The 15,607-nt window shown below is 40.6% G+C and overlaps 1 protein-coding gene across 1 annotated transcript in view; it reads right to left on the bottom strand.

Moving 5' to 3' along the window:
• LOC110172376 (A disintegrin and metalloproteinase with thrombospondin motifs 7) overlaps positions 1-15,607 on the bottom strand; it is a 197,634-nt gene that overhangs the window by 134,811 nt on the left and 47,216 nt on the right. The window contains exon 2 of the mRNA XM_055154811.1: positions 13,345-13,760. Within this exon, the coding sequence (XP_055010786.1) occupies positions 13,345-13,760 (416 nt within the window). The remainder of the gene's footprint in view (positions 1-13,344; positions 13,761-15,607) is intronic.

Genomic DNA, 15,607 nt, shown 5'->3' with positions numbered 1-15,607 from the left:
GTGTCTGTTAGACTCCTGAAAAAACACTAATAACTGTTAGATCCTGCACACTGCACTTTACTGTGAAGTGATGAATTGTGCCTTGTATCCTGTAAAATGCACTTTTGCAAAATGCTTTTAAAATATAAACATGTTGATAAAATACAGTATTGAGTAGTTTTTTACAAAATTATTTTGTGACAGTTTACAGTTTTGATATTTCTTCAGAAAAAGTTAATATGAATATAAACAAGTTAATATGAAATAAACTTGTTCATACAGTTATGACCAGTTTATTTCATATTAACTTGTGGTCAAAATGTGTTTGGTTCTTAAAAATCGGGATATGTTGCAGTATAGGATGTGTAATATACTGTATTATTGATGATCACATGTATGTACATTGTGATAATATCGTACCATGAGCCAGTTATGGAGGATCGTACTGAGCTGTGACTGGCCCTGTGGTTCCCGGCCGTACTGCAGTGTTGGTGGAGGCATGGGTGGATATTCAAAGACAAATTTCCCACAAGAGGTGAGATAAAGTAAATGTTGAACGGTGCCCTGTTATTAGTGTTCATAAATCATGTTGAGGTGGACAGGTGCAAATGACACGGTGAAAAAGATAATGACACCGGACACACTAATGGCTCATAAATACTGATAATTACAGCTTAGTGCTCAGACAGAGAGCTCACAAAAATCAAGGCCAAATGTAAGTGAGTCTATTAAGAATACAAAACATATAAACCTAACTGTAGATTCTGTTTTATCAATGACAAATACAGGTGTGCAAAAATATCAATATATCAATATATCACATTGTTTAATGTGATGATACAGTATCGATATCGTGGGCTGCTGTATCGATATATCACCAAGAAGATTTTATGGTGTTTGCTTGTTTAGTGGACGGCACATTTGACATTTTCACAGTTTTAATGAATACAATTAGATTTTTTCATATGAACTTTACACAAGAAGTGGTTTAACAAAGACTTTTAATATCACAGCCGTTATTTAATCATTATTTTTTATTGAACGGTACCAAAATGTATTTAAAATATATCATATTGAATCAAAAGCTCACTGTATCAAGGTATATTGTATCGTGGCCTACGTAATGTATTGTAATGTACTGTAATGTAATGGGCAAATCGGCAGCCTGAATGACACCCAAACCACATGATCTTACCTGCAGACACTAGTTACTGTCTACACCAGGTATCACCAGCACGGTGCCCACAGGCACCAGGTCACCCCCAAGGACTACATGAGTCGCCCGCAGGCCTGTTCTAAGAACAGCACAACTCACTAGTGCACTGCATCTAAAACTCTAATTTTATTCTGTTGCTCTTCTTTTTTAATCACCCTTGTATTTATATATAAAAAAACCAACATATTAAAAATATGTTCATCATACATGAAGTTTAGATAAACCATTTAGATGAGTGAGCTGTTTTTTTTTTTTTTTTTTTGTTATCAGTGCTTACAGTTTATGCAGATGCGTCTCTACAGTGGTTATGGTTTATATGTTGTAAATTTGAGTTTATTTATGCAGAAGACTTTAATGAAGAATCTGCTGCAGTAGAACTTGTACAATAGTGTTTGGAAACGTGGGGTTTGATCTGTGCAGTGGATTGTGGGAAACCTCAGAGCTTCTTACACTGGTGAGGAACCTCCTGAGCTTCCTCTGCTTTTCCTGGGTTATTAAATATACCATTTTTGCACTTGTTAAGATTATGTCAGTAAACTGGGACAGTGTTTTTATAATCAGGACACTTGTGTGTGTGTAAACACACTCACAGAAGCACTGATGACAACTGGAACATTCTACTTAAAAATGTAACAATTACTGAGATGAATAAAGTGAAAGTGTTGAATATTGATCTGTGTTTTCCACCTCGCTGTCATTGTTGATAAGTATTGTGAGAAATTATTAACATAATCAGTGTTTTTACATAGATGATTATTAATAAGGTATAACTAAAGACAAACTGAACAAATGTGTTATTTCAGAAGAGAATATCAAACTGTTGCCCTTCGTATGACTCAGTACTCATGAAGTAGCTCTCAGTTTCAAAAAGGTTGGTGACTTCTGGTCAGCAGACTTCTCCTGTTCCTTCAGCTGATGTTCACTCTGTTCACGTTGGTTCATAATGAAGCTCTTTTTAATGAAATAACTTATGTCCGTGACACGTGCATCAGCATCTGCATTAGGTCCATGTGTTTACTGTGCTAATGAACACCTCTGCTGCTCTGACATGAGCACAGTCACAGCTACATGGACACATTCTCAGTGAGATCATGTGAGGAGAAGACAACTCACAACCAATCAACAGAAACAATTCACTGATGTACGACCATTGTGGAGCTCAAAACAAACAGTGATCAAGCGACCAACAGAAAGGAGCTCCTAAGACAAACTAAGACAAAGACCTGCACTTGAACTAAGACAAAGACCTGCACTTGAACTAAGACAAAGACCTGCACTTGAACTAAGACAAAGACCTGCACTTGAACTAAGACAAAGACCTGCACTTGAACTAAGACAAAGACCTGCACTTGAACTAAGACAAAGACCTGCACTTGAACACAGCTAGAAAACTAAAGACATCATCATTGATTTTATAGGGAAAAAAAAAAAAAACAAAAGAAAAAAACTCACAATGGGGCCAGCCCTGTGTTCCCTCATTTATAATATGTTTCTTATTCACACAGGAGAGCAGTCACTTACAGATCACCTGTTCCTGGCACATAAAAGTTTTAAGGTTTAAGTGAACTGAATAATAATGAAATATTTTGCCTGTGTAGAGTTTGAATGTTCACTGTTCACAGTGTTGGGAAGGTGACTTTTAAAATGGATTCCCTACAGATTACAGATTATATACCCCTAAAGGTAGTTTGTAACGTAATCCATGAAGTTACTTAAAGTGAGTAACGTAATCTGAATACTTTGGATTACTAGATATTGTCATGGTTTTGAAAACTACATGAATGTAACAACCACATCCTGAAAATTCTTCTTTGTTCTCTTCAAATTGTCTGTTGAGCCCAAGTCTCCATGAACAGACTTTTGTTTACTGTAAAGAAACAAAGACGAGGAAATCTTCACATAAAATGTTTTGTCTGATTAAAGACAATAAAAAGACCAGTCTTTCCTTAAGCATTTTAAAAATATTATTGATAGAGAAAAGATTTATATATATGAGATCACTGCTGCCTTCAATTATGTCCACCTGCTGTTAGTGTCATAATGTTTACACCTGATTTATTCCGGGTTTTAGTCCTAGTTTAGTCCTGGTGTTAGTTCTGGTTTAGAGGTGCACAGGAGGTCCCTCTCTTCTATAAATACAAAGTGATGTCTGAATTGAGAAAACACTTTTTACCTTTTACCTTTACCTGTGCACTGCTGTCTCTGTTCTACTGGCTCTTCAACCTCATCCATTGTGTGACTGACGCCACCAACGTTAACTATGACGTTTATGTTTGCTCTTATTGCGTGCAATCTGTTTGGGTTTCCGGCAATGAGTGGAATTACCGAAATAATAATTTAAAAAATGGGAAAAGCTCCATGACCTCTGTAGTCAGCTGCTGCTGGAGAATAGAATGGGAACAAATTGGGAAAATTGGGATGCAAATTGATGAAAAAGGAGGGAACATAGGGCTGAGAGAAAATAGAGCTGAGGGAACATAGACATGCTCCCATCACAATGGTCTTTGCATCAATAGAAGGGAGGTGGAGAGGGTCAAATTTGCAGTCCCTGAGTGTGCAGTGCAGTGAGGACCTGACCTGGAGCCTAAACACCTCCAGCATCAACTGTGTGCACACTTTTTGTTGTTGTTGTTGTTGTTGTTGTGAACACTCTGTTGCAGTGGGCTGTCCCAGAAGCTGCCGATCAACCTCTACCAGTGTACCCCTGAAAGCGCTCTGACTGCTGCACATCATCGTACAGAGCAACTGAAAAGAAGGACCTGACCATCTCCTCCTCACGTCTCCTCACACGGACCTCCAACTAAAGGTCTGCCCGGGACAGAATTTTGTGTCCCGCTCCCGCCCGCTCGTGCCCGCTCGTGCCCGCTCGTGCCCGCTCGTGCCGCTCCCGCCCGCTCCCGCCCGCTCCCGCCCCCTCCCGCCCGCTCCCGCCCGCCTGCTCCCACAAAGAACTGTAATTTTCAGTCCCCCTCCCGCCTTCATCTGCAATATTTTGTCCCGCGCCCACCCACAAGTCCCGCAGGATGGGAACCTTTGCTTTCTTAAACTCTATCAAACACGGAGAAGCGAAAAAAATTGGTCTGCGTATGGGAGGAGGCGCGGTGGGCGATGCGGCGGCGTGGTTAAGTCCTGGCTAAATCCTGTTTTAGTCCTGGTTTTAGAGCTGTTTTTAGACCTGGTTTAGTTCTGGTTTTGTTGCTCAGGCAGCATGACGTACGGAAGGAGGGACTGTCCGCACGGCGTACAGGACGGGGGGATTGTCTGCTGCTTAAAAGGTTTTTATTAATGCCAAATAAAATCTCCAGCACAAATTATGCATGATGTGCTCACATTCATTTTTTTCATGTTTTACTTTATTCTCATATTTAGTTTGCGGGACTGCAGTTTATCATCATTTCAAAATGTGTCCCGTGTCGCAGTGGTTTGGGTCGGGTCCCGCGGGACTGCAGAGCTCTACCTCCAACATCCTGCAGAACCCCTCACGACCTGAACTGCCTCTTCTGCATTCTCTCTGCAGGAAAACTTCAAACTCCCCTCACAGGCGCTGACAAAAGGCCTCAAGAACACCATGCAATCATCTATTTATTTATTGATTGTGTTGTTCTTTTTTTTTTTTTGGTGTGGATGTGAGAATGTATTTATATTTATTTATTTTTACTGCTGCAGTTTTGCTCTATTGAAGTTTTTGTTATATTTTGTACAATGACGATCTAATCTAATCTAATATATACAATAAATCAATAAATCCTTTTCGGTTTTCAGAGTTGCCACTGTGACTGCAGGATTCCACACCACCAGACTGTTCAAAAAAAAAAAAAAAAATCTCCTCTGTGTGACGGGAGAGATGTTTATGCCAACAGAATCACCTCTGGGTAACATTATAAACCAATATGGTAAACTGTCTGCACTGTCTTGTTGAAAAAAAAGAAAAAACATGCATAAATTTACATGTGGTGAAATTCAAGCATTAATCCAAGTTAATGCTTCCACAAGATTTAAGAATAACAATGGATTAATCTGGATTAGTGCTTTTCCACATGCTCAAAATCCTCTCACAATCTGGTGCAGGAGGCAATTAGTGTAAAGTAGAAACGGAACGATATCGAAATCTGTCAGTACGTGTTTGTATGTACATTCACGATACACATCTCACTGTACAATATTTATTGCAATATTTTGTGGAATCTAAAAAAACTGTGAATATGCTACTTAATATTAACTGAACCCAAAGAACTCAGATTTAAAGGTGCATAGAACAGTTATTTCTGCATGTTGTCTGCACTGAAACAGCGCAAAGGATCATGGTCTGTACTTTTTTTTTTTGTACTACCACCATAACTACACCATAATTATTCATATAAGCGAAGACACTAATTCGACATATTGTGTTGATCCATGATATTATTGTGAGACCCTTGATGATGCAGTATGGCAATACTCCGGTTACATCATACTGTTACATCCTTAGTGTAAAGTATCTTGCCAAACAGAAGCCCTGCCCTGCTTATCGTCTGAGATCTGACGAGATCAGGTTTTGACAAGGAGGTTTAGACAAACTTGTACTTGAAGAAAGTTCAGGAAACGGCTCAGGTACTAAACAGAGCTGTAGTCACTGAGAGGAGGAGAGCAGGAGGAGTGACACAAAGACTGACTCAAGGCAAAGGTGTCTGCACAGGTGCCTGTGCGTCTGTCTGCAGAGAGCGGTTTTCTGTGGCGTGTCTGATATGAGCCATTTACACACCGAGCCCAACAGATCCCAACAGATCTCAACAGATCCCAACAGATCTCAACAGATCTCAACAGATCTCAACAGATCTCAACAGATCTCAACAGATCCCAACAGATCTCAACAGATCTCAACAGATCTCAACAGATCTCAACAGATCTCACCGACTCTGTGTTCAGCTCCCATTGGGCACTGCATTTTTGCAAAATGCAAAACTATTTCTTTAATTAAGTCATTAGATGACTATTAAGTTCTCCTGTTTTCTGTTCATTGTTTTTATGGACAGAATTTGTAGGTGCAGTCGGGCTGGAGGGGATCTGGTTTGGAGACCACAGGATCTCATCTCTCCATCGAGCCAGGACCTGCACAACATGCACTGAGGCGGTTTGAGCCAAGTGTGACGTGGCTGGGATGAGAATCAGCTATTCCAAATCCGACGCCAAATCCGCCTTCTCCAGGTGGTGGAGAGTCCCTGCCCCAAGTGGAGGAGGTCAAGTATCTCAGGGTCTTGTGTGAGGGGAGGATGGAACGCGAAATTGACAGGTGGATTAGTGCAACCTCTGCAGAAAAAGGAGCTGAGTCCAAAGGCAAAGCTCTCCTCAATCTCCATTCCTCCCCTCACCTATGGTCACGAGCTTTGGGAAATGACTGAAAGGACAAGATTGACATGAGTTTCCTCTGGAGGGTGACTGGGCGCTTCCTCAGAGATAAGGTGGGAACTGCAGCTCGGGCATCTGTTCCGAATGCCTCCTGGACGTCTCAGTGGGGGAGGGGGGGTCTCACTGGGAAGTAGTACGGGGAAGTCCCAGGATATACTGGAGGGACTCAGTCTCTCAGTCTCTCGGCAGGCCTGGGAACGCCTTGGGGTCCCACCGGAGGAGCTGGAGGAAGTGTCTGGGGTGAGGGAAGTCTGGGAGTCCCTGCTTAGACCGCTGCCCCCTGACCCGACCTCAGATAAGCACAAGAAAAAAGATGGAAAAAGGATGACTCTTACCCCCGAGTGCAGACTTGGAGTACATAGTTGCTGTAAAAATGTCGACTCTAATCCATTTTTATTGTTAATGTGTTTCCATATTGTGCAGTCACCACAATAGAACTTCATGTAACTGATATTTACAGCCTGTTGCTCACACACACACAATGGTCCAGCCTTGCACACAGCCCACATCACACACTGTGAACTGTTACATCAAATGCAGCACATAACCGGTGTTGAGAAGGTGACTTTTAAAATGTAATCCCCTACAGATTACAGATTACATACACCAAAATGTAGTTTGTAACAGAATCCATTAAATTACTTAAAGTGAGTAATGTAATCTGAATACTTTGGATTACTTAATTTGCTGTAGAGAAGCAAAGATTAAGATATCGTAGGGGGAGAAAAAGGGATATAGCCCAAAATGTAAAAACAGGAAAATCCCGCCGTGTAATCCACTTATTTCAACAAAGTAACTGTAATCCAATTACCACTCATTGAAACAGTAACTGTAACTGAATACAGTTACTCATAATTTGTACTCTGATTACGTAACTCCGGTACATGTAATCTGTTACTCCCCAACACTGCACATAACACGCTCAGTTCAACTCAGACTCTTTCATATGTAGATCGTGGAAGTGTTTTCTTCAATACAAGTTCATGAAAAGTTCCTCCGCTCTGGCTCTGGGTTCTGCGCTCACTGAGTACAATGAATGACCTGGTCCAAAATGGGTTTTAGCTTTGATTGGTGAGTCGCTTCTACGTCCCCGCTGAGAGACGGAGGCCGAGCACAAAACCTCATCACATCTTTATGCTCCAGAAATGTGTTATATGAAGCTGGCTGTTTTATTTATGATTCATCATGTAGACCACAGGTGTCAAACATACGGCCCAGGGGCTGGATCCGGCCCTACAAGACCTTTAATGTGGCCCTCGGCTAATTTAGAACGATCGTTTTGACTGTTGACCATGACACTTACTCACTCATTTATTTATTTCGGTCACATGTATATTTTGACATTATTTCACAGACAGTCATATTTAACATACAAAGGCCGAAAAGGTGCAGGTTGAAACTTGAGGTTATTATACCTACCCTTTATTCCCTTTATTTATTCATCTTCATAAATACAGCGAGAGGAAACAAACAAATCAGAAACAGAACAACTAAGAATCATATTTCATGTGTCTGTTCAGAGTTAAACATTTAAACTTCTTTATAAAGTGAGAGAGTTTGGTGCACAGTTTTAGGTTTTCTGTGCAGTTGTTCCAGAGCTCCGCCCCTTTAACAGATTTACAAAATTTCATAATGTTTGTTTGATTTTCTTTTTGATAAACATGGCTGTGCCTCTGAGCTCATATTGGCTCTTTCAGATTTTGAACATGTTCTGTAAAGATTTTGACAGGAATTTGTTATTGTGTGTGTGTGTGTGTGTGTGTGACTGTGCGAGTGGTTCCTTGTTGTAAAGCGCTATAGAAAAATGTGACCATTTACATTGAACATGATTTTCTGAGTATAAAGGTCAACTAAATCATAAAATTTCAGAGTTTGAAGGTTTATAAATAACACAAGAAAAATGGATGTATTCCTATTTACATACAAGTTCATGTTAAAACATTGTGTTGAAATTGCATTTTTCTTAAAGTTTCAGGTTCATAATATTATAATATTTTGTTAAAGAAAGAGTTCATCAATTAAAAAGATTTCTGTAACTTTGAATATTTTTGGGGTTTATATGCCATGAGTTTTCTAATCTGGACACTTTGGGATCAAAGTAGGTTGGATACAGCCCCCGGAACAAAATGAGTTTGACACTCCTGACGTAGATAATGAAAAGATCATTCCAGTTTAGTTTAGCTGACAAAGACTCTATGGCAGGGGTGCCCAATATGTCGATCGCGATCTACCAGTCGATCTCCAAGGTCGTGTGGGTAGATCGCCGTGTCTCGTCTCGGACTTGCGTTTGGACTCAGTCTTGTCTCTCACTCGAGGTCTGACACTCAACAAGTGTGATCATATTTCATTCCGGCCGCTGCTGTTGGTAATAAACTTGTAGCGGGTGCAGGAGCGTGTGGGGCGTCTCAGTGCAGCCTGTGCGCTCATTTGAAACCCGCGGAGACTCTACGGCGCATCACAAACACACACGCTCCCTATGCACGACTCGTCTGTGACAGCGTGTGCCCTCGTGTACCAGCGTGCATCACAGGGCAGGTTCAACTTCCTAAACATCCTACCTGTCCATCTGCCTCACGTCAGCACGCCGCCCCTCGCCTTTTCACGCTCTCGCTCCTTCCTGCGTACAGCCAACACAAGCCCCTCCCACAGTGCGGCTGATTAGAAGAGCAAGACCAAACGTGAAGCAAAAACCAGTCTACATTTGTGTTCCAGTGTTGGCACAAAGCAGGTCTACAGCATAGAGCGGATCTACAGAACAGACCTACTGCCACATTTGGCTGAAGTTTGTCTAACAAAAGTGCACAAATGCATCTGTGTTTGTCACGATGTGTTTGGTTTGGTAAACCTGCAGAGGCTGGTAAATATCACTGCAAAACCAGAAAAGAATGTAACTCCAGTTTGGAACTTTAAAAAACAGGTTTAAAAATCTTCCTTCACTTTTTTCACAGTTTTGTGTAAAGTGCCAGAGGAAGTTCACTTAAAGAAGAGGTTCTCAAACTGTGGGGGAGGGTCCAAAAAAGGGGCACAGAGTGTTTCAGTGCAGTTTGTTTGGCTTTGTATTAGGTCGATCATTATGACTTGGTCATTTTGTAAGTAACTCACATGCTGAAAAAGTGTGAACACCTCTGGTCTATGGAGAATCAAAAACAATCCAAGGTAATGTGCATTTTGGATTTTCTACTAAACATCTGATCACTGAATAACTTTGCCTGCCATTTCTATACATTAATTTTTTTTAGATTAGCCCAGCGCTTGAGAAAGTTTATGACATCATTTCAATGTAACTTATGATATAATGTGAAAGTTGGATAATCACAAGATATGAAGCGAGGAGTTCCCACTCAGTGACATCATCTGTTTTTATCTGTGAGCTACAATAACAGATACAAGGTGTTTATATAAGATAGTGTGTTTTTAGGAGACAGACTTATCACGTTACTAAAATAAAACTGTTTGGACTTAAGCAGAAATATGTCAGACCAGGGAAAGGCAAAGTTAAAGCTAGTTTTAAAGGTGCACTACGTAACTTTTCTGGTCTCCATTGACATCTTTTTGCTTCGTCTCCCATGTTTCACAAAACTGTATTTTTATTCAGAGGGATACTGGTCTGGTCCACGAGTCCTGCACCGGGTCAGGTACTCACAAACAGCTGCTGAAACGGGCGGGTTTCAACGTTCTGCAATTTTACAGGCAACATGTCCAGAACACTGAAGCTCGTCTGCTGACAAACACTAAGAGACGAGAACACATCACATCTGTGCTGTGTGACCTGCACTGGCTCCTGTCTTCAGTGTTGGGGAGGAACAGATTACATGTACCGGAGTTACATAATCAGAGTACAAATTATGAGTAACTGTATTCAGTTACAGTTACTGTTTCAGTGAGTGGTAATTGGATTACAGTTACTTTGTTGAAATAAATGGATTACACAGCGGAATTTTCCTGTTTTCACATTTTGGGATATATCCCCCTTTTTAAAATTTATTTATTCCACTCATTGCCTGAACCAGGTCTAAACTAGATCTAAACCAGGTCTAAACCAGGTCTAAACTAGATCTAAACAGGACTAAACAAGGACTAAACCAGGTCTAAACCAGGTCTAAACTAGATCTAAACCAGGTCTAAACCAGGTCTAAAACAGGTCTAAAACAGGTCTAAAACAGGACTAAACCAGGACTAAAACCAGGTCTAAACTAGATCTAAACCAGGTCTAAACCAGGTCTAAACTAGATCTAAACCAGGTCTAAACCAGGTCTAAACCAGGTCTAAACTAGATCTAAACCAGGTCTAAACCAGGTCTAAACCAGGTCTAAAACAGGTCTAAAACAGGTCTAAAACAGGACTAAACCAGGTCTAAACTAAATCTAAACCAGGTCTAAACCAGGTCTAAACCAGGTCTAAAACAGGTCTAAAACAGGTCTAAAACAGGACTAAACCAGGTCTAAACTAGATCTAAACCAGGTCTAAACTAGATCTAAACCAGGTCTAAAACAGGACTAAACCAGGTCTAAACCAGGACTTAAACCAGGTCTAAACTAGATCTAAACCAGGTCTAAACCAGGACTTAAACCAGGTCTAAACTAGATCTAAACCAGGTCTAAACCAGGACTTAAACCAGGTCTAAACTAGATCTAAACCAGGTCTAAACCAGGACTTAAACCAGGTCTAAACTAGATCTAAACCAGGTCTAAACCAGGTCTAAACTAGATCTAAACCAGGTCTAAAACAGGTCTAAAACAGGACTAAACCAGAACTGAACAAGGACTAAACCAGGTCTAAACCAGGTCTAAAACAGGTCTAAAACAGGACTAAACCTGGTCTAAACAGGACTAAACCAGGTCTAAACCAGGACTTAAACCAGGTCTAAACTAGATCTAAACCAGGTCTAAACCAGGACTTAAAACAGGTCTAAACTAGATCTAAACCAGGTCTAAACCAGGTCTAAACCAGGTCTAAACTAGATCTAAACCAGGTCTAAAACAGGTCTAAAACAGGACTAAACCAGAACTGAACAAGGACTAAACCAGGTCTAAACCAGGTCTAAACCAGGTCTAAACCAGGATTAAAACAGGATTCAACAGGACTAAATCCTGCTGTGTGGACGTGTCTCCTCGTCTACTATCAATAATATTTTTAATTTGGTTAAATAAAGTCTGGCCTTTTTATTTTCTTTTAGCAGATAAAACATCTTATGTTCAGATTTCCTCGTCTTTGCTTCTCTACAGCAAATCAAGTAATCCAAAGTATTCAGATTACATTACTCACCTAAAGTAATTTAATGGATTCCGTTACAAACTACATTTTGGTGTATGTAATCTGTAATCTGTAGGGGAATACATTTTAAAAGTCACCTTCCCAACACTGTCTGTCTTATATCAGGTGCAATTTAAAATGTTATTAATTGTTTTCAGATGTTTGTTCTCTATGGGTCCAGTCTGTTTGAGGGAGTCACTGCAGCTCTGTCCTCCTCCCAGAGCCCTGAGATCAGCTCCTGTCAAGCCCAAAACTAGATTTGAGAAGAGAGGTGACAGAGGCTTTTCTGTGGCAGCGCCCGGACTGTGGACCAGCCTCCCTCTTCCATCCTCTCCGTCTGGAACACAGCTCTTCTCCTGCACCTCTTCTCCCTGACGTTTAGTACTAGTCCATGTATCCATGAGTTTTTATTGTCGTATTCACAGGTTGTCTGTATATATGCATATGTAACTGTTCTGTTTTTGTGTTTTGTGCTTCTTTTGTTTTCTGTTTTTTATGTGAAGCACTTTGGTCAGCTGAAGTTGTTTAAATGTGCTATAGAAATAAACGAATTGAATTGAATCTTTTAAATCACTTCTTAAAACCCATTTTTATCGGTCGTTCTTCCTTTAACTGGTTTAAGCTGGATTTTATTCCTTACCTATTTTTATTATATTTATTTTTATTTATTTATGATTATTTTCTATTTATTTTATTTATTTATTTATTTATTTATTTATTTCATAACGCATAAAAAGACATCGACAGTGTCACATCAGACACACAAGAAATGAATGAAAAGGAGCAGAAGTTATATCCCCCCCTTTCCTTTTTCAAGACAAAACATCAACACTGATGATCACTAAACATTCCAAATCAGTTCAGGCACAATTACTGATCAATTGCAAACAGTAATCTTCACTATTTTGCACAAAAACGTAGTTTTCTTTTTCATACATACACATTGCATTCGATTTGATGTGTTTTTTAAATGTCATCATTGTACTTGATTCTTTTGTTTCTTTGTCAAGACTCTTCCATAAGTGAACTAATTATAATTAAGCATCATTCTGTTTTTATGCTTTCTGTGTGTTGTTTTGATGCTTTGTACAGCACTTTGTAAACCTTGTTTAGGAAAGTGTTTTATAAATAAAGATGTATCATTTATTTATTACTGGTCAGACATCATTTTCAATCAAATTTATTTTCTCTCAAATCTGAGGTGATTCTGCACAAAGCTCTTCCCTCTGCACACTTTCACAAACAAATCTGTATTAACACTGAAACAGGCTGAACTCTGTCAGTCACTGTTGTTTGTTTTGGTTCATTTGTGACGTGATTGGTCTGTCTGCCAGCTTAATAAAAGTGAAAAAATGTCTAGCACACTCAGATGTCCGAGAATCCTGTCTGCCAGCTTCACCTTAGAGCAGGAGTTCAAAAAACACACAAATATCCAAATCAATCCATTTTGTTTTACTTGTAATAGTTTGTGTAACTGCCACATGACTTTGTGTTTACTGTGTTGCACTCACAAGGCCGCTGCAGGTGCTGATGGCTGCTCTCCCTCTCACCGCGTCCTCCTCCCACACCTCTCCCAGGTAGTGACAGCGCGAGGCCGAGGGGGGCTGAAGTTTGGCCCCGCTCAGGCCCCCGTACCTCCTCTCGCTCAGGAACCCCGGGGCCAGCAGGTGAGGGTTCAGGGTCAGGTTAAAGCGCAGGGTGTGTCCGCCGTGTCGCACTTGATAGAAGACACTGTCCAGGTCCCATCTGTCCCACGGGTCCACTCTGTCTTTTATGTCCCCCCTGTCCCCTGTGTCCACTGGAGCCGCTCGTCGGTGCACCCTGGGAGCGTGGTGAGACAGGAAGTGGGACAGGAAGTGACCTTTGGCGTCCACTCGGCTGGGGTAGACCACTTCATAGTGAGGGGGGGCGTGCTGGGGCTGTGTGGCTGGAGGAGAGGGTGGGAAAGAGACAGACAGACAGTTAGATGTGGGAAAGCGGCACTGGCACACACGAGGAAATATCATATAGAAAGGCAATAAACAACAGCTGCTAAGAAGATAACACCGAAGACCAGTCAGAGGAATGTTACTTCAAGACGACATCTGCCAACTACATTATATATTAAACATGGCACTACGCTCAGTTCGCCTGCGATCCAGAACACACACTTCTCCAACATTTTTCTGGAGATGTAAGTCTGGCCACTGGAGCCTCTGTGTTGCATTCAGACAGGTGTGATTGACAGGTGGATTAGTGATCATGGACTCATGGTTTGTCTGTCTTTAAACAAGAACGGCTGCTAACGAGGAAAAAAATAAAAAACACATCACAGATTTCGGCAGAGTCAGTGAGCAAAGCACTAAACCGTAAATCTGATGTGAGACAAGATTAATTTTGTTCAAATGGACAAGATGGGTCTGGTCAAGCAGTAACGGAGGGAAACAGGGTCAGATATTTTACATTCAAATGTCTCTTATTCAGAAACTAGAGGGACTATTGAAATAAGTAAAGTATCAGAATGTAGGAAAGAGTTACACTCCAACAGGGTCAAGTTAAACCTGTGATATTCTTTCAAGTTGTTGACAAAAAATTTAAAAACTCATGTTGGTAACGGAGGGAATGAAATATGCAGCACTTTTTTGGGCAATAAATCCAAACAGTGATAACTCTTGGTTCTCACTTCCATATCCTTAACAAACTGGTTTGAATATTTGCTTCATATAGTTTTCTACCATATGGTACAAGATTAGGTTGAAAAACCTCTTACTTTTTGAGTAATGAGATTTTTTATTAAGAAAGATCATGGTAACGGAGGGAAAAGTAACAGAGGGAAAATTGTGCAAACAAGTGGAAGGTGCAGGATTTTACATCATTTGTCAACTTTTTTCTTCTGAATACTTTAATATTACTACAAAATGAAAGGAAACTATTTCTATAAAATATGTCAGTCCTTCCAAGCAAATTTTTATCATTTTAAATACATTTAAAATGATAAAAACGCAAAAACGGTATGTTTCAAAAGACTAGAAAAGACCGGTAGTCCGAGCTTCATGATGCATGTAAATTAACATGGGGCCACTATGATACACTAGTACAGCAGTATCATAGCTGTACCGCAACTGCCACTACCACACATGCCGTAACCACACTTTGGATTGGGACGGGGTTCGGGTCATTGGATCAGAAAACAACAAATTCCAACACTGGATCAGGGAGGACAGAGAAATCAGGAAACGAGGCACGGACAGCATTAACCGAGATGACGGAGCGTTCCTCCTTTCACACACCTGGGACACCCTCCTCCAGAGAACACCGAGCAACGGGAGGCGTGGTCAGTCTGAGTGACCTGCAGGTCCATCAGGCTGACCACGCCTATAGGAAGTAACAACAGCTGATATACGACACATCACCACCAACACCGGTGACAGTTCTGAAGATGACTTGCGGCGGCAGCTGAAACATGTCAACAAGGTAAATACACTTTACTGCATTGTCATTAAAAAGAACCCAAGAAGTTAATGCCACTGCTGCAATTATCACTCACTACAGTTAGTCTGATGTCAAATTCCTAACAACTGTTTTTAGTACCGTATTTTCCGCACTATAGGGCACACTTAAAAGCTTTTAATTTCATCCAAAAACAACTGCGCACTTTATAATCCAGAGTGTCTTATATATGAATTTATTGGGGTGTCTTAGTACGACTTTAGTAAAATACAAAGCCGCTCCACTTGCAGCATCAGGAGTAAAACATACTGTAATTCCTTTTAATATCAAAATGCACCTGTCAAG

Source organism: Boleophthalmus pectinirostris, unplaced genomic scaffold, assembly GCF_026225935.1.
Source record: "Boleophthalmus pectinirostris isolate CB_2022bp ecotype Guang Dong unplaced genomic scaffold, ASM2622593v1 HiC_scaffold_19, whole genome shotgun sequence".
NCBI classification, from domain to species: Eukaryota; Metazoa; Chordata; class Actinopteri; order Gobiiformes; family Gobiidae; genus Boleophthalmus; species Boleophthalmus pectinirostris.
This window is presented reverse-complemented; position numbering and strand designations above follow the sequence as displayed.